Source organism: Linepithema humile, chromosome 6 (genome assembly GCF_040581485.1).
Source record: "Linepithema humile isolate Giens D197 chromosome 6, Lhum_UNIL_v1.0, whole genome shotgun sequence".
In the NCBI taxonomy this organism is placed as follows: Eukaryota; Metazoa; Arthropoda; class Insecta; order Hymenoptera; family Formicidae; genus Linepithema; species Linepithema humile.
In genome coordinates this window covers 10,058,214-10,076,746 of record NC_090133.1, presented here as the reverse complement: position 1 = coordinate 10,076,746, position 18,533 = coordinate 10,058,214, and the positions used below count along the sequence as shown (strand labels likewise).

At 39.5% G+C, this 18,533-nt stretch overlaps 2 protein-coding genes across 2 annotated transcripts; one reads left to right on the top strand and one right to left on the bottom strand.

Moving 5' to 3' along the window:
- The first annotated feature begins 436 nt into the window (after positions 1–436).
- Positions 437–15,441, top strand: clu (clustered mitochondria protein homolog). Its single transcript, XM_012363475.2, has 17 exons — positions 437–846; positions 6,520–6,803; positions 6,977–7,399; positions 8,066–8,432; positions 8,533–8,669; positions 8,753–9,033; positions 9,104–9,230; positions 9,363–9,537; positions 9,612–9,814; positions 9,905–10,049; positions 10,275–10,480; positions 10,562–10,768; positions 10,841–10,939; positions 11,068–11,412; positions 11,614–11,886; positions 12,029–12,154; positions 12,263–15,441. Exons 1-17 carry the CDS (start codon positions 732–734, stop codon positions 12,914–12,916), a joined length of 4,167 nt encoding a protein of 1,388 aa, XP_012218898.1. The 5' UTR covers positions 437–731; the 3' UTR covers positions 12,917–15,441.
- Positions 15,430–18,427, bottom strand: LOC137000637 (uncharacterized). The gene is made up of 6 exons (XM_067357803.1): positions 18,143–18,427; positions 17,714–17,930; positions 17,075–17,215; positions 16,626–16,983; positions 16,275–16,473; positions 15,430–16,176 (listed from the first exon to the last, which is right to left on the bottom strand). The coding sequence occupies exons 1-6, from the start codon at positions 18,245–18,247 to the stop codon at positions 15,517–15,519; spliced, it is 1,680 nt and encodes a 559-aa protein (XP_067213904.1). The 5' UTR covers positions 18,248–18,427; the 3' UTR covers positions 15,430–15,516.
- Positions 18,428–18,533: the final 106 nt, after the last annotated feature.

Sequence of the window (18,533 nt, the reverse complement as noted above, 5' to 3'; positions counted from 1 at the left end):
CATGAATCATAAAGGTTCTAGATGGTTATGTATATCTCATTGGGCTTGTTCGTTTTAGCTGCACTGGGGCAGCTCTGGGTCTGCTCTAAACAAGATAATACAGGACAAACTATTTATCTGTCTTGTATTATCCTGTGTAGAGCAGACCCAGAGCAGCCCCAGTGTAGCTAAAACGAACAAGCCCATTGTCGGTCCTAGTGAAACTAACTCGAACTTGAATTATCGTAAACACCCATAAAGAAAATACGGCATGCTGGATCTAGTTATATATGTCTATGGTTTTACTTCTATTCCGACAGAGGTGCTAGTTTCACTCTTGTCGACCTTTGAATAGTCGAATTTAGTTCTTTTTTATGTTGGCAACTTTGAAAAATGGTAACAACGTAAAACGTCTCTAGGTAATAAGTTTCTAGTAATTCATATCCATTCGAAACGCACGTGCAGAACCGTGGAACCGCGCGCGCGCTTGAGTAGTGTGTCGCCCCTTGAAAAAGTTGGACATCGTTGACGCTCTCCGTTTCGATTGCACCGGACGGATTTAAAAGGTGTGTGTGCGCGTATCTGTGAATCAGAACGAAGGCCTGCAAAAGAACGAAAAGACACCGGGAAAACGAGTTTTATATGAAAAGAGCGACACTAGAAAAGAGAAAACCGTGCTTAAACCTTGTTGTCAACCTCGTCATTTTCTTCGTGCCGTTGTCGTTGGTATCGTCTTCGTCGTCGTCGTCTAAATGGTTGCGGAAATGGCAGTCGGTGCACAGATCGACACGTCCGAACGAGAGACCGGCAACACAAAAATCCCTTTGCTGAGCGGTGATCAGGAACACGAAACCACAAAAGCGATCGGTCAGTATCGATATATATTTTTCGCGCATCATACTAAGCGCACGAAGTGCTACAACGCTTGTTAAGGTTAATCTCGAAAAGAATCAAACGCGTTCTATCTCGCTTGCGTTATGTAATCTCTGACGAGGGCATCATTCTCGCACGCATTTCATTGTGGCTGTTTTTCGGATTGTCGGGACTTTTTCATTTCATCATTCGGTTCAATCGAGCAGTAAACGTAAAGCCGGCCTCAATCGAGCGAATGCGTAAGAGAGAGCGAGATGGAACACGACTCGTGTTATGTAACCCTCGAATTGCGCGAATCTCGGCGCATGGGGTCATGTGAGCTGCTAGTAAGCACGAGGAGGCGAGACGGGAAGGGGAAGCCTAGCAGAAGACACATCGCAGCGCCAATAAACGAATTTTTTTTCAATTGCTTAAGCTTGCATGCGAAAATATTTCTTAATTGAATATTGAGTGAAATTGTAGTTTTGGATTTCTGTTGCTTCTTCTTTAGAAGATTTATATTGAATATTCGAGATATTCTGCGAAGTACTCTGTCTTTGAAATAGTCGGAATATATATCAATGGGAATACATATCTCAATACTCGTGAAATAATTCAGCAAGATAGTGTGAAGGATAATAATGAACGTATTTAGTGAAACATTTTTCGAGGTTTCGAGGTTATCTTTTCGAGCGTTATTCGAGAACGTCTTACATAAGACTAGTGTAATGTTCGTCGAAATATTCAACAAGGAATTTTTCAAAATCTTTCGAGTCGCAGTCTCCAAAAGAGGAAAATACTCGACTTTGACGAATCGTATTATTTATTTACAAGATATTCAAAAACAGTTCACGTAATAATATTGGTAAGTGGAATATGAAATTACAGAATAGACTGTAAACCGCTTTTCATGCGGTCTTTTAATTTTATAAATATATAAATTGCAATTAAAATTAATATTTGTTCGCGTCTGCTAAATTTAGAAACATTAGCGAGGAATCTATCGGGCGAGTGAAAATATCAATAACTTTGCAAGCTGAAGCAGTAATGCAAATTATTAGAATTTCAACGGCGATAATTAGCCGGCAAACAGTCGGCGAATGATAAACTTGTCAACGAGTTTTTCGAACCCGCAAATTTTATTCTAGAAAAAAACTAATGATGGATTGTTGCTCGCACGATGAAGTGAACGGTATGGACCAACGCGTTGCAAATGCTTGCATGAACACATGTTGCGATTGCGTTTACGTAATACGTCCAGCTAGGCTCAATCCTTGACAATAGCACACGTTTTGCATGAAAACTCGATGTAACATCGACATTTAGAACGAATTTTGTTGTATGACGTAGCATTGTTTAAAATGTAAGATACAAAATATTAACAGTCGGGAAGTGAATACATCAATATTTGAGATAGGGAAGCTATTAACATTGCATTTATAAATCTCAATACAATGTAATGCTTAACGTTTCAGAATAAACAATTAGATATGATGCAACATTGAGATTTCAAGTGACGTCAGTTCATAGTACAAGTCATTAATATGTAATGAATATCAATCTATGGTGCAAGATCTACTGATATTGCAATGAATATCAACATGTAGGAACATCAATGATATTTAGAATTAATTTCAATAGATCAATCTTGAGATAAATAAATAATTATTGGATTATTGATATAATAATAAAGCAAAAAATACGGAATAATCTTCTAGTACCAATTTCACACAACTTTTTTAAATAAAAATTAATCTTTTTGTTAGGGTAATAGCATAAATTCTTAAAATTCCAACAATAAGTGATAATTGATTCTTTTTTCTTTATAAACACGAAAGATCTAAATAGGAAATTTAGAAAATACATGTTTCTCTTCTAAAAGAATTGGGAAGTTATTTTCGAAGATCCTAGCTCGTCTCAATATTGTTAGGCATCAAATTACTTTCTCTTTTCCCAGAACAAGTTTTTTCTGAACAGATGTCGAACAGATGAAAAGTAAACGCTCATGTCTGGCTTAAGATTAGATATTTCTAGAATTGATCTTAGATAGTGTCGCTAAATATCTACAAACAAGGATCAGTATATAATTGTCTTCTAAACCTACTAAACTGCAGTTTACAATCATCTAAACATGAAAAGTTGCCTGAGAAATGCATTTGAAGTGTTGGAAGAGTTAAAAAAAACTATTCAAAAGAGCGCCATTATTGCAGAATTATTTGCATACTTGCAGATGTAAGTAGAAATGAGGAGGGAAATGAGGCTCGGTTTAGCGATATACGCCTCTTACTCACGTGTAGTCGAGGGAACAATGGCGGTGCGGAATAGTGAACAAGTATCGATAACAGAGGTTATCAGTGCGTCGACTATTATATTGCTGCGGGATCCTACGTCAAGCAAACATCCCCTAATGATAACCGAGTTGCCGGGCTAACCGGTACAATTGCAGCGCACAGCGAGGCCCGTACTTTCACCTTTGAGCTTGCATGTTTAAATCGATCCTCCTCACGTGTCTCCGACGCGTCGTGACTCGCATAACTCTCGTACAGTAAACCCATCTCGTTTGGATTCTATATTTAGCAGTAAAATAGTTATCCACGGCATATCTATCTTTGAGCTCGCATTAACGCTTTCTAGTTACTTCACTCGGATTTTGTAGTTCCAATAGATAGTCTATCTTCTGGGAAAAAGAGCTCGGCAGATGTAAAAAGATATGTAAAAAAATGATACCTGAAAAATTAGGAGCGGCTTTGAAATTTCTCGATATTCGTGCTGTCTGAAATTAATCTTAGCAAAAATAAGCATGCTTTACAATTTTTTCCTTGATGTAAAAAAGTTCTGAACTCTCTCTTATTATCTATTTATTTAAAAATATATAATTTTCTTTAATTTATAATGTGAATTTTTCCCAAAAATTTATAATAATTACGTATGTCTTTCAATCTTTTCATTCCTAACACGAATATACATACATGATTACTATACTTTTTTATAATTTTAAATTCTTTAAATTTATTGAGCTACTTTTAAGATATCTGCTGATTTGTTGTTTTGTGAGGTAAATTCAGAAGGATGTTGTTGCGAGACTGATGAAAGTTATACAATCGTATAAAATTGTTTGAGAATAATGGATTGTTCTCTCACTCTTGCAAAGATCAATGGATGCCGCATTGCAGTTCGGGGGACACCATGAATTAAATTAAACGGTGGCGATTTAACAGGGAGGAGAAAAGCGCGGCGATTCGTTCATTAGCGGGAGCATCAATGGTCATCTGGTCGTAGATGTTTTATGAATGACATTAAAGCCGCGCGCGTTTTCGCGCTTTCGCGTGAATGAAACTAATGATACCATTTATCAACGTGTTTAAAGAAGCACAAGCGATAAACGATCGCGTTTGTTTGCCATAATTGTTAATAATAATATTCTGCCAGATGTAAACCATAAGTCGATTTCGTAAATGCTTAATGAATTCTATTTGCTAGTTATAAACGAATTACTGTGTAACGGCGAGTTTCATTATCACCTGTTGCGTCACTTAAATATCTCTATTTTAACGGGCTTTTGTCTCGAGATTCAATAATAACTAATTTTATTTATAGCAGTTAAAGCGTACGTAAGATAAATTTTTTTCTTACGAATTCAGTAACTTTTCAAATGTTGTTTTGATTAATTAATTTTATATTCTTATTTAGCAATATTTTGAATGTTGTTAAAATATCACGAAATAATTAATAAGCTTGAAACAAAATTTTATTTAAATTGCAGCCAATTAAATTTTCATTAAAAAGCCTTAATTCTACATTCAACATATTTTACACACCCAATATATATTAGTTTTAAATAGTTTTAAATTAAATCTTAATATTTTCTGTGATTTTTTGTAGTCTTTCTTTTCTCATTTTGTGATATTTTATCTGTATTCGATTACGTGCGTTGTAACAAGAGTACAATAATTTTACACCGAGCGATAGTAGCGGAACGCTACTTGATAACGGCGGTGATAAGATGACGAAACGGGCGATAACAGAAAACGAAAAGAAGTTAAGGGAAAGAAAAAATTATGTACGAAGTAAAATTCTGTAAATTTCTTATCTAACCATTTAAAAATAGTTCTTTTGGTTCATTACGCGAGACACGTGTGTCTCTCTAATCGCATCTAATTTCTTATTCAAATATTCACCTGCATAGAGCGTTGAAGCATTGCTGAGAAAAAAATAATTAATAGAAATAAAAACATATAATTTATTTGTCCTTGTGAAGTGCAAATTTTTGAAGATCCTTCTGTTGCTTTTTTATCGTAGATTTATATATCATTCTCTGCACTTGAATTATGACATAGTTTACTTATCAATTACGCAACTTGCTGATTATTAGTTGAGAATTGCTCAAGAAAGACCGATAATATTTGCGGAACATGGCTTATTGAAGCGCAAAGTTAATTGCGACCACCTGTTTTTATAAAGTTTTTCCTAGTAATATTGATATAATTAAACACTATCTGATGTAGTTAAACATTAGCTTAAGAATTCACGATCAAATTGAAAGTGTTAAAATACATGCGATAAATAAGATTGTAAAACGAAAGGCATTTTTTCGTTATTTATTACAATATAATGCGCATTATAAAGTATTTGACAGTGCTTTCAACTGAAAGAAACTCATTGCCGCCAAAAATCAATTAATAGAAACTAATATAATTAATAATTTGTTATTTTAATAATAGTATATTTATTTGTACAGTAAGAATCGAGCTATGATAAGTGATGAAAATAGAAAGGAAGAAACAATGGTTTAAAGACTACAAAAAAACATATTTTAGTCGATTGAAAAAAAACTAATTAAATAAAAAAATTAGTGTAATTTTAACAATTTATATAATAACGATACTGACAGATAATAAAAAACGGAAAAATCAAATATTACTGTAACAAAACCACGTCACAATAATTACAGTTACTAAATCAAATGACACAAATCATTGTTGCCGCGTGTCTCTTTGTCAGATATATTGCAAATACAGGCCCCAATATAAATAGTACAGAATTTCAGTGCAAACTATTAACTTCGTCGCTTATTTATATGCGCATCGATGAATGCAAGAGTGGCGAGAGAGCGCATAAGAGAATGCATGCGACAAAACGAGACCACTTTGAGACTGCGGTGTATTTATATCCTCTTCGCGAACGTGTCGCAACCTTTTCAGTGTCAGGGCGAGAAGTGAATTATTATAATATTTTGCAATTTATTTATATAAATTAATTTTATTCATCTTGGATGTTTAAACCGACCTGCTCGAGCTCCGATAATTGTATGTACGCATTTAACTGATTTACGCGATATATCTAATGAGATTTTGGCAAAATACATTAATCACAGATAGAGTATAATGAACTGAATAAAGAGCCAAAACAAGGTTATTGTGCTGCAAAAATGTATAATTAATTAAAGTATAAATATTTACATTAATTAAAGTATAAATATTTATACTTTAATTAATTATACATTTTTTTAGCACGATAACCTTGTTTTGGTTCTTTAATTCATTATACTATATATTTATTATTTTTCAAATAGAAGAGTCTTGACTTATTTTAATTTTTGATTGCCCATAAATTCTTTGAACACATTACAAAAGATTTATAAAATAATTTGCAAAATGATGTGTTTCTTATACGATGAACTATTTACAGAAGTGAAACAGAAAGCAGAGGAGAGCGGAAGTACAAGCGGAGCCACGGAGAACGTTGTAGAAAAGGGGGAGGTTGAGGCGACGAAGGAAGGCGAGAAGGAGAAGGATAAAGAGGATAAAAATAGCGGCAGGAACGAGAAGGAAACGGAGACTACTGATAAGGAGAAAGATGCCCCGAATGATCAGGAGGTTGTCTTTATTCAGGACATGGGCTTCACCGTCAAGATTGTCAGCCCAGGTTCCGAACCCTTTGACATTCAGGTTTCTAGCATGGAGCTTGTTCAGGTAATTGTATACGTTTTGATGATAAAACAGATGTGATTATTTCAGCCCGAAATTAATTTCACCGGCTTCGTCTTATCTATTACTCAATTTATTTCGCGTTTTCATCAATTTTATCGAAATATTTTGAAGAAATACTCCAAATCTGATTCCACCGATGCGTTTTTTCATCGCAGGAGATCCACCAGCTGCTCATGGACCGCGAAGACACTTGTCACCGTACGTGCTTCTCCCTGCAACTGGACACCAACACATTGGACAACTTCGCCGAGCTGAAGAATATCGAAGGCCTGAAGGACGGCTCGATCATCAAGGTGGTGGAGGAGCCGTATACGATGCGGGAGGCGCGTATACACGTGCGGCACGTGCGCGACTTGCTCAAGTCCGTGGACCCCGCGGACGCTTACAACGGCGTCGAGTGCAGCAGCCTGTCGTTCCTCAATATCGTTACGAACGGCGATATTCTGGAGAAGAAGAAGACCCGGGCGGATTCCGTCGACTGCACGCCGCCTGATTACATCATACCCGGTTGCAAGGACAGGCCTCTGTTGCCCCTTCAGCCGCAGGCGAAAGAACAGAAGTGTCCTCCGTGTTTAAAGGTTGGCGATTCTTGATAATAAATCCAGTTAATGATTCTTAATCAGTTTATTAACACGTTTCGTGTCACGTGGCTCGCGCTGAACTTTCCGCTCAGGCTGTTTAAAACAAAATATTTCTCTCATATTTGGTGTACGACGCATTTTGTATATTACACTTCTTTTTCGTTGATTTTCTAATTGAAATCTTGTATAACATATATAATAAATTTCAGGACACAAGTAGAAAGTCACGTAAAATCAGAGCACGGAACGTGTTCATAATTGTAAGACTTGAGCAGATAAAATAAAAGGTAAATTGATTATATTGGATAATATATCAGGGACAGTTTTTCTTCTTTTTTTTCTTTTTTTTTTTTCTTGAAAAGTTCAAACAAGAAAGCCGAAAAAGCTCCAAGTCTTTCAATATATTTTGGAAAATAAATTTTAGAAGACAGATTTTCTTTTAGAGACGAAGAAGTCTTGGTAATAAAGTTTAATTAAATTTATCAAAGAAACGTAGATATATTGTATAATATATCTAGCACAAAGCAACGCAGATTATTTGTTCCGAAAAAAGTTCATTAAAAGATTTCTTTCTTATTTCTTTCAAGATTCAAAACGAGATTTTACTTTCGTCTGAATAAGACGGAGACGAAGAGTTTCCAAGTTTCTTTTACATTTCCCCAGGTTCTAACAACGTCGGGATGGAATCCACCGCCCGGCCATAGAAAACTTCACGGTGACCTAATATATTTGCATGTAGTGACACTGGAGGATAAGCAGTATTACTTGACCGCGTGCGCTAGAGGCTTCTTCGTCAACCAGTCAACCAAGGAGATGTTCAATCCCAAACCGGCCACGCCTAGTCACTTGTGCCACAGCCTAATCGAGCTGCTGAACCAGCTCAGTCAGGCCTTCAAGCGAGGCTTCGCCGCTATGCAACGACGCAGGACTCAGAGGCATCCCTTCGAACGAGTGGCCACGCCTTATCAGCTGTATGCCTGGAGCGCGCCGCAAATCGAGCATACCATCGATGCCATTCGCGCAGAAGACAGTAAGTGCTGCCAAAACTTTAATGACGTACGCATATACATCGCCTTTGATTAATTCTAATAAATTCTCTTCATTCAATCGATCCCTTCTCTCGCCCTTAGCCTTCTCCTCCAAGTTGGGATACGAAGAACACATCCCGGGACAAACTCGCGACTGGAACGAGGAGCTGCAGACTACGAGAGAATTGCCGCGTAAAAATCTTCCCGAGAGATTGCTGCGAGAGCGAGCTATTTTCAAGGTGCGCCGTCGATCTCTCCTCAATATATCAAATGACAGATAGTTTTCTCTTCAACAATCAATTCTTCTCTTCCCATTGTTCAGGTTCACAGTGACTTCGTGGCGGCAGCGACTCGCGGAGCGGTGGCGGTGATCGACGGCAACGTGATGGCGATCAACCCGGGCGAGGAGGCGAAAATGCAGATGTTCATCTGGAACAATATCTTCTTCTCGCTCGGCTTCGACGTGCGCGATCACTACAAAGAGTTGGGCGGCGACGCCGCGGCTTTCGTAGCGCCTCGCAATGATCTACAGGGCGTCCGGGTGTACGCAGCTGTGGACCTGCCCGGTCTCTACACCCTCGGCACCGTCGTCATCGACTACAGGTGCGTTTTTCGAATCTTACGATTTCACTTTGCGCTTTTATCAAGCTTTAATTAATGAATCCTTTCGCAGAGGCTACCGTGTCACCGCGCAATCCATCATACCGGGCATACTGGAACGCGAACAGGAACAGTCGGTAGTCTACGGATCGGTCGACTTCGGAAAGACAGTCCTCACGCATCCCAAGTACCTCGAACTGGTAAATGTGCATGCGAAATCGTAGTGAAATCAGTAAGAAGGATGGTGAAAAAATTGAGATACAGATAGCACGCTAATGTCTACGTTGAGAAAAGATAATGCAATCAATTGAACACTCGATCGCTTTATTTAGCTGAACAAAGCTGGGCAGCAGCTGAAAATCCTCCCCCACAAAGTGATCAACGACGCCGGCGAGGAGATTGAATTGTGCAGCAGCGTGGAGTGCAAGGGTATCATCGGTAACGATTCGCGGCATTATGTGCTGGATCTGTTGAGGACCTTTCCGCCCGACGTAAATTTCCTCAAACGTGAGTCGAAGAATCCTACGATAATTCGAAAAAGCTGTGCGTATTCCGGTTATGCGAAAGATATTCCGCTTCAGTTGAAGGTGTGGAGCTGAGCAAAGAGGCGCGAGCCTTGGGCTTTCCGGTGGAGCACAAGCACAGATTGGCCTGCTTGCGTCAGGAGCTCATAGACTCGTTTGTCGAGGCGAGGTACGTTCAGTTTATCAAGCACGCGGCCGTTAATCTGCAGCAGCTTACGTCAGCTAGAAGATCTCAAAAGGAAAAGGAGGCGTCTGCTAAGGTAAATATGTATGGCTTTATCGCAAATAATTCGAGATCGTGATTATAAAAAAGAGATAATGCGAACGTTGGCGAACAATATGGGTTTTAGGAGGGCAAGAAGGAGGACTTAACTGTCGCCGTAGCTGTAGACAGCAACAAAGAAGACTGCACTCAGTCGTTGATAGAAGCCGATGAAGCTAAGAAAATCGTCGAGAGCATCACCGACTCGATCACGGGCGGTGAAAAACAAGAATGTGCGTATCATATCTTTTTCTAGATGTATTAATTATTTTATAGAGTTGATAAAAAAGAGTGGCTCTTAATAAGAATTCTATCCGAAGAAATGTTGCACGTCGAGAAGAAAGAAGGAAAGAATATCAAAAATTATGAATTGTAGAGAAATTATTATATAAAAGATTGCACAATTTAGAAGAGAGCGAGGTATTGGTCGTGTAATAAGTTTTGTCGCTTGGCGATAGTGGAGGAGAGCACGAAGGAGATAGTGCGAAAAGCCGCAATGGCGGTGGGCAGTCTGCGAGACGCCGAGTTCGACGTGAGATTCAATCCAGACGTTTTCTCGCCTGGCGTCAAGCATCCGGATGCCAACGGTTCCGACCTGAAGAAGCAGAAGCAATTGGTGAAGGACGCCGCGGACTTCCTGCTCACGATGCAGCTGCCAACATTCGTAAGTTCGTCGTCGGATTGCGCGAAATCTTGGCATTTTTGCGATTCGATTGGAAGCTACACGTATAATTCTTTATTCTAGATTCGAGAGTGCCTGGATCACACAGCAGCCGCGATGGACGGCAGCACGTTGGTGGAGGCTCTTCACGGCAAGGGTATCAACGTTCGATATCTCGGCAAACTGGCGGCCATGCTGGCCGCGGTGCCGCAACTGCAGTATCTCAATCGCATCGCCGTGTCGGAGCTGATCCTTCGATCCGCCAAACACATCTTCACTTCTTACATGCAGGTATTGATTACTTTTGGAGGAGCGGAGTCCGAATTTTTGGGAGAGCGGAACTAGAAGCGTATTGTTTTGCAGGGCACGGAACTGATGAGTTTGTCCGCAGCCGTCAGCCACTTCCTGAATTGTCTGCTGTCTTCGGCGCAGATTATACATCCTCAACAAAATCTGGAAGAGGTACAGCAAGCCATGGCGCATTGAATCACATGACGCGTATATTTAATGCATAATTCAGAAAACATCGCGACAATCGACAGTTGAAATTTTGCACTAATTACTTGATCAGTGATCGTTTCTTATTTCAGCTTCAAAGCAAAACTGCCAAACGCCGCAACAAACGCAAGGGTAGAAATAACGGGCCGCAGCAGTCGGAGGTGGAGTGGGCGTCATTGACGCCTAAATCGCTGTGGCAGCAAATCAAAGGTGATCTGAAAGCCTATTTCGACTGGGAAACGCCGAGTCCGGAGTCCCTGGATGCCACGATAGAACACTTTCATTTGCAAAAGATCTCGCTGCTGCGTGGCTTCTGCACCAAGGCCGGCATTCAGATATTGCTGCGCGAATACAACTTCGAGAACAAGAACCGGGCTACGTTCTTCGAGGAGGACATACTGAACATCTTCCCTGTTGTCAAGCACATCAATCCCAGGGTGAGCTGCTAAAGCACTTGAAAAATCTAATAGCTTTGAAACTTTACAAGTGATTAATTTATTGCAACAATGATCAATTTAAAAAAAAAAAAAACAGTTTTAAAAGAGTTTAATTTGGAGATCTAAAAATGTTTGAAGAGCTAAACAATAATTTTTACTCAAATTAGGGATTCGAGTAAATTCTAACTCGATTTCTTTCAGGCCAGCGACGCGTACAACTTTTACACCACCGGCCAAAGTAAGATCCAGCAGGGTTATTTGAAGGACGGCTACGAGCTGATCAGCGAGGCGCTGAATCTTTTGAACAACGTGTACGGCGCCATGCATCCCGAGATCGCGCAATGTCTCAGAATGCTGGCGAGACTGAATTACATAATGGGCGATCACGCGGAGGCGCTCGCCACTCAGCAGAAGGCTGTGCTCATGTCGGAAAGAGTCAACGGCATCGATCATCCGTATACCATCACAGAATACGTAAGTCTTCTAATGCAATTATGATTAACGTTATAATAGTGAAAAGATGATAAAAGTTTTAGGTTATTTTGTCAACTTTTGACGATAAAAGTAATATTAAGTGACAATATTATAATATACAACTAATAATCTACATTCGCAGATACATCTCGCCTTATATTCCTTCGCCAACGGCCAGGTGTCTGTCTCGCTAAGACTTCTGTACAGAGCACGTTATCTGGCGCTGCTGGTCTGTGGCGAGGATCATCCGGAAGTGGCCTTGCTGGATGTAAGTTTGCCGAGATGAATTTCACAAATCTCTTTCATGAGAAGTTCTTGTATATCCAAAGCTACATCTCCAAATGAACGTTTGAACGATGATACTCGACTCTTTCAGAGCAATATCTCGCTGATCCTGCACGCGGTCGGCGAGTACGAGCTGTCGCTGCGCTTCCTGGAGCACGCGTTAGCCCTGAATCTGCGTTACCACGGTCCGCGCTCGCTGAAGGTGGCGGTTTCCTATCATCTGGTCGCGCGCACCCAGTCGTGCATGGGCGACTTCCGGGCGGCCCTGAACAACGAGAAGGAGACGTACGCGATCTACAAGCAGCAATTGGGCGAGGAGCACGAGAAGACGAAGGAGAGCAGCGACTGTTTGCGCCACCTGACCCAGCAGGCGGTCGTGCTGCAGAAGAAGATGAACGAGATCTACACGGGCAAGTCGGGCGTGAGCTTGCCGCCGATTCAGGTGCAGGCGCCGAGCATGGGCTCGGTGCTGGATATGCTCAATGTGATCAACGGCATCCTCTTCGTGCAAATCAGTCAGCAGGACATCGACAACTTCAAAGCAGAGATCGAAAAACGGCAGAAGGAACAGTCGCCGGACAGCGGCGAGGCCGTCAAAATGATCACCGAGACGGACGCCAAGAAGGACGACAGGGAGACGAAGAAGGCGTCCGCGGAGAAGAAGATCGAGCAGAAACCGGAGACCAAAAAATTAGACGATAGCAAAGAGGACACCCTGGAGCCGGTCGCGGTGGCGGAGAGCTGAGTTCTTTGCGCACCGACGACGAACGTCAGTAGTCTTTCCTTTCTCTTTTTTTAAATCCTAGTCCTCTGCCGCGAGGGACGACTTCGCGCGCGCTCGAGGATCATTGCGTATATGGTTATGTGTATGTATGTGTGTTCTCATACGCAGCATACATATACATACTTCGTATTTGTACTGTTTTGTTGTACTTTTCAAACGCAATCGGGTTATAAGACTAGTTTAAAAAAAAAAAAAATGGAACGAGATGCAAGTTTCTCATCGTTTGCTAAGAAAGAGGCGAGAAGCGCATATATTCGTCGAGGAGTTGAATTCACACGCGATGCGCACACTCATTTTGTTATAAGTGTACATAACAGACAAGGGTGTCGCGTCGCTTGAAGGAACGATCTTCGATGCGAGTGCGTTAGATATACAACAAAGGATTGTTTCCGCTGCGCGTCGCAGAATCGAGGAGCAATATGATCTCTTCATCCGTGTGATCGCGCATTTTTTCAAGGAAGAGCTCGTTATTCGTCGCTGCAACGCCGGTGATACGATGCGTCGACGATTCCGACTGTTAATTCGTTATATTTATTCGTTAATCGGCGACGTTTCACTCGATCATTTTTAATAGGTATCGGAAATCATATGTCTCCTTTTTTTTCTATTTACAGCGAATTCGAGTGCACTAGTGTGCACTGGTGCACACTAACCCTTTGCGGTCGAATTGCGCTTAATAATGACTGTCCTACTGATCGCGTTATTAAAGATTGTCCTGCGAAAGACATGAAAAGATTTTGCTAAGAGATAAGAATACAAGTGAAATCTTGTGCGATCAGCCGCGAATGAGAAAAAGAGTACAGCTGATTGCCGTGTAAGAAAAATGCGCAGCGAGTCCAGTTTGTCACCGCAAAGGGTTAAATTATACTTAACTATAAATATACTGGGTCTGTCAAAAAGTTCGGTTCGATTTTTAGTATGTATCGCTAAAATTGTTTAATACAGGAAAAGCTGTTAAAAAATGTCTTTGCATTCTCAGCTGCAATTTTGATGCAAAATTAGTTTGTTTCGATTAAAAAATGAGCGTCGAAAAGCTGCATTTGCGTCGCATTATGTTCAAGTTTCGAGAAAATTCGAATGTTTCTGCCTGAAAGCTTTGTAAAGTGTACAGAGAGCCGCTGTAACTTCCAAAACAGTTAGAAAATGGTTTTGCAAAGTTTCGACGCGGTGATTTTGATCTCAATGACATGGACGCTCCACGGAAATGGATGATGACGCAATTTACTCGAAGCGAACTCGCGAATTTTGAAAGGTCAACGAAATTATTTCATTGATTAGCGATAAAGCGATGTGTTTATTAATAAAGCGATTGAATTTCCTTGAAAAATCGAACCGAACTGTTCGACGGACCCAGTACATAATGTATGCGAGCAAATTGGACGCACTGAACATTTTGGGGGGGGGGGGGGGGTTCGGTATAAGTTTTCCTTTTACCCAGATTTGTTTTTAGCAGAACGCATGTCGGACACTATGGGCATTACGTTACGTCATGTTATTACGATTAGAAACGTGTACAACGGACGATGCACCAGCGCGCACTGGTGCTTTCAAATGAGTTCAGCAATCCGGTTCTATCTGTCCTTTTCCGCAAGGTCGCCGTTTAGGCTGTTGTCGCCGCATCCTAATTAATACCAATGAAAGAAGAAAGTATCGTGATATCGAAATCCATGCAAATGTAACGCACCGTCTTTTATTTCGTACAGCAGTTCGTATGCAAAAGTGCTTCCTTTTACTTTCATCAGTGTCCTCGAATTGTGCAGGATTTTATTTTTAAGCAATATACTTCTCGTTGATGCATGGGTATATTATACATCAACACTCTCAGTCGTGAGAAGAGTGGTGATAAGAGTAAACGCTGCAAGAGCGAATGACGTTGTTACCCGATTATATTTGTTAATATAAAAAAAAAAAAAAAATACAGCGATTGTTGATGAAATTGCTGCGATTGTAATAATCGACTTCGAGTTTTACGATTATAGTCCTAAGACGATTATGTGAGAATTGAGAATGTTACCGTGCTGTTAATGTTAATTTTCGTTCACTTCGTCCGCTCTACGAATTTATCCGCGGTTCGATCGATGAGCGATACCGCGATCAATAATCTTAGCGAGTAGTGTGAGAGAGAGAGAGAGAGAAAGAAAGAGAGTAGTCACGGTGTCTCGCCGAAGAAAATAGTGCTGATTATTTTATTGCAGCCCTCGTCGATTCTCAAGCGAGAGTTCAGGCCTGAAGAGAGTACTAGCAATTTTTTTTGTAGCAAGAGTAGGAAAAAAAAGCGAACGATCGAACGATCGTTAACGAAATGTTGTATCGTCATATCGTGTGATCTCTGTCGTCCCGACAGACTCATTTTCACGTCGCAATAATAATCATTTATAGCGAATAAGTACAACGCGCTTGTTAGCCACATTGTACTATAAAAGAGGAATAGTGATTAATCATAAGGTCTATTATACAAATAAAAAGTTACAAACTTGGTTTACGTATATCATCTTGTTACTTTCAACATGTTGAATGAAATATACATTGTTTTACATACGTATCACAGCGTCAAGTTTGGTTTAAGAGCTATCGAAACTTTTCGCGTCTTCGCCAATCGACAAATCTTTCTCCGACTGAGATCGTTCGATTGCAGTACCGCCGCTTCCGCCGGGAGCGTTCCTCGTCCTTTTCCTCCTTTTCTTCACAGGCTTCGACAAACTATCGCCAATTTTTTCTCTCACTTGCAATTTGTTTATCAAGTACTGTCGCAGCGATTGTAACGCTTCCAGACCGCCGCTTCCATTCTCAAATAGCATCCATATTCTGAACACGTCCTGCATAAGTGTCTCTTCGTCGCATTCGGGACTTTCGATCTGCACGCAGAGTTTGCAAACAAGCAGGGGAACACGTTTCTCAGGTACTTTCTTAGCAAAATTTTTTTCATTCGAACTGCTTGTATCATTTCTGACTTGAACTGTCGATGATGATGGCTCGTCTGAAGGATTCTTATTCACTTGTTCATTGTTGTCATCTTCTTTCGTGACTGTGCTTGAAATCTCTTGAATTGCATTCGTTTTAATACACTCGTCACTTTCATTTTTTAACCTTTTCAATGCAGTTTCTCGCTGTGCTAGACGCCGTTTCCTGCGCGAGTGCTCCCATGACTTTTCTCCAGCAATTATTCGACACATCCAGCCGTCAAAATTGTCCTCATTAACGGGAACGTCTTGTAATTTAATCTGTAATAACAAACAAATAGATGATTACATAAATTTTTAATTAAAAATAATTAACAAATAGTAATTTAATACTAAAAGTAAGGACGTTAATGTATTACATTGATTTCTTCCGCCGTTGTTTTTAGGAAACCAATTAAATCGTCCATGCGGAGAAATTTCTCTTTCACAGGAACCGTTATCGAGGTTTTATAATTCTTCTTCAAGATCTGCGTCATAGATTTTCCGCTCTTTCTAATAACAGGTGCAGTGCTCAAGTCCACGATGCTTTTCGGTAGGAAACTCCAAGCTAAACCCCATCTATTGATAAACGCAGCTATAATCTCTAAAGACTTTATTTATTAATTTAATCATTTATTAAACATTAACTAATGACAATTTATATTACTAGTTTACTAGTTAATTACGCTATTAATTTGCTGCAACAAATTTTAAAATATCAATTTATTTACCGTGTCGTGTAACCTTGGCAAAATTCTGTCCACGTTACGTTTTCTATGTTCCTCGACTTTATCAGCTTTTTGATATGAAACAAATCGGCTTTTTTACCGATCATTGTACTGTAGATCTTTATTTGATCTCCCAGTTCGATACTTTCGTCAATCATTTTTGTCACGAAGGCCACTTCGCCGCCCTCGGTTTTCAGCTCACTGTCATTTCCGGTGGGCGCATTTCTCGGTGGCAGGGCCTTAGCAGTCTTTTCCCCGTCATCTTTGTTCTCGAAAAACGGCGGGTTGCACATCGAGAAGTCATAAACTTTCTCGTTCTCTATCGTGTCCTTAAAAATTCTATCGGAGTTCACTGTAATTACTAAATCGGAAAATCTCACGTGGAATTAAATTTTCCAACTTTAGTTCTAAACGATCCTTCAACTGTTATGAAAGTTACTAACAAATCTTACCTTTAATTAAATCTTGCAAGTTGTTTCTTCTTATGCATTTCTCTGCATAATCCGTGCTCTCTTGATCCACTTCTGTGCCAAGCACACGACATCCATAGATTTTTGCCAGCAATAGAGCATATATGCAAATCGCTCCTGTTCCTGTTGAAAACAAATCTTTTTCAAGCAAATGTTTCCCAAGTAATCTATATATTTATCTATAATTTACATATCTGGCAACCCACACACTAAACATTTAAGTAAATTGCAAGATGAGCAGTAGCAAAATATCATTATTACAAGCAAATTCTCTAAACTCTTTTCAAACTCCTAACTTTTCATCTTCGATAAGAAATCTTTATGACTGCTGTGATTAGTGTTCTAATTATTCTATATTCATTAATTTTTAAGACACAACTTTTGTTCTTTGCGATAAATTTCACACAAAAATGATCTGCTCAATACATGTAAAAGCGAGGCGCGTTAATTGATGTTGGAAAAGCTATTTTAACTGTATTCTTAATTGTTAGTCAAATAAACTTCTTGTTTCTCTTGTTATTTGAATTAATCGTCAGAAGTATTTTATTACTAACACGCCTTATAAGAATTAAAAGGATCAAGTAGCTTACAGATGTTTTAAAGATGCAATCATAGACTCACCAATGTCGACACCCATGACTTTATTCATTTCCAACTTGGAGTGTCTCATCAAATCCTCGATCCACAGAATGTAATTCATGCGCAAAGTAATCGCCGGATTTAGTTTGTTCGACGGTATGCTCACGTGAAGATCGAAGTCATGTTTCAGAAGTGTTTCTGTAAGCACGCGTAGACTCTTCTGATTTTGGAAGTCAATCCTGACTTTTCCTGTGAAATCCTGAGTGCCAACATGGATGGAATAACATAAAAAAGATATCATCATTATTGTAAAAATTAAATTGTAGAAAATTGTAAAAAATAAAGCATGAAAAAATGCACATAATCGTATAGAATGCATAGTTCTTTATATTTACAGAATTTCTAACCTAAACCACACATTATGTATACAAGACTGCACTATTTTGTAGATTAGAGAAAATATTACAATACCATAATTGCAACTTCGCGAAATTCTGGATACATGATTGCGAGTTGCTTGTAATTCGGCGGCTTCTTGTATTTGTTTCTTGGGTGAATATACTTCTTCACGTTCATTTTGATCTCAACAGAGATCAATACGGATTGATGTCAGACGACACACCGCAGACTTCTGTCACGAATAATCATGGAGCTTGATTGGTCAATTTTAAAAACTGTTGCTTGGATTGAAAAATCGTAAAAAACTTTCCTATTTCGTTTTTTGAGAACTTTCATGTTGTAATATCTTGATTTGGGAATTACGAGACACCATGTATAGAATAAAATTTTTATAATTTGCGCACGTGTTTTCAGATATGCCTTAGAAACAACTCTACATCCACAAGATAACATGTGTAAACAT

Coding starts and splice junctions, on each gene's coding strand:
- clu (XM_012363475.2), top strand. CDS start 732: ATGGTTGCGGAAATGGCAGTCGGTGCACAGATCGACACGTCCGAACGA. Junction 10,050..10,274: donor GGGCGGTGAAAAACAAGAAT/GTGCGTATCATA, acceptor GCTTGGCGATAG/TGGAGGAGAGCACGAAGGAG. Junction 10,940..11,067: donor CTCAACAAAATCTGGAAGAG/GTACAGCAAGCC, acceptor TTCTTATTTCAG/CTTCAAAGCAAAACTGCCAA.
- LOC137000637 (XM_067357803.1), bottom strand. CDS start 18,247: ATGAACGTGAAGAAGTATATTCACCCAAGAAACAAATACAAGAAGCCG. Junction 17,931..18,142: donor TTCGCGAAGTTGCAATTATG/GTATTGTAATAT, acceptor GTTGGCACTCAG/GATTTCACAGGAAAAGTCAG. Junction 17,216..17,713: donor AGTCATGGGTGTCGACATTG/GTGAGTCTATGA, acceptor TGTTTTCAACAG/GAACAGGAGCGATTTGCATA.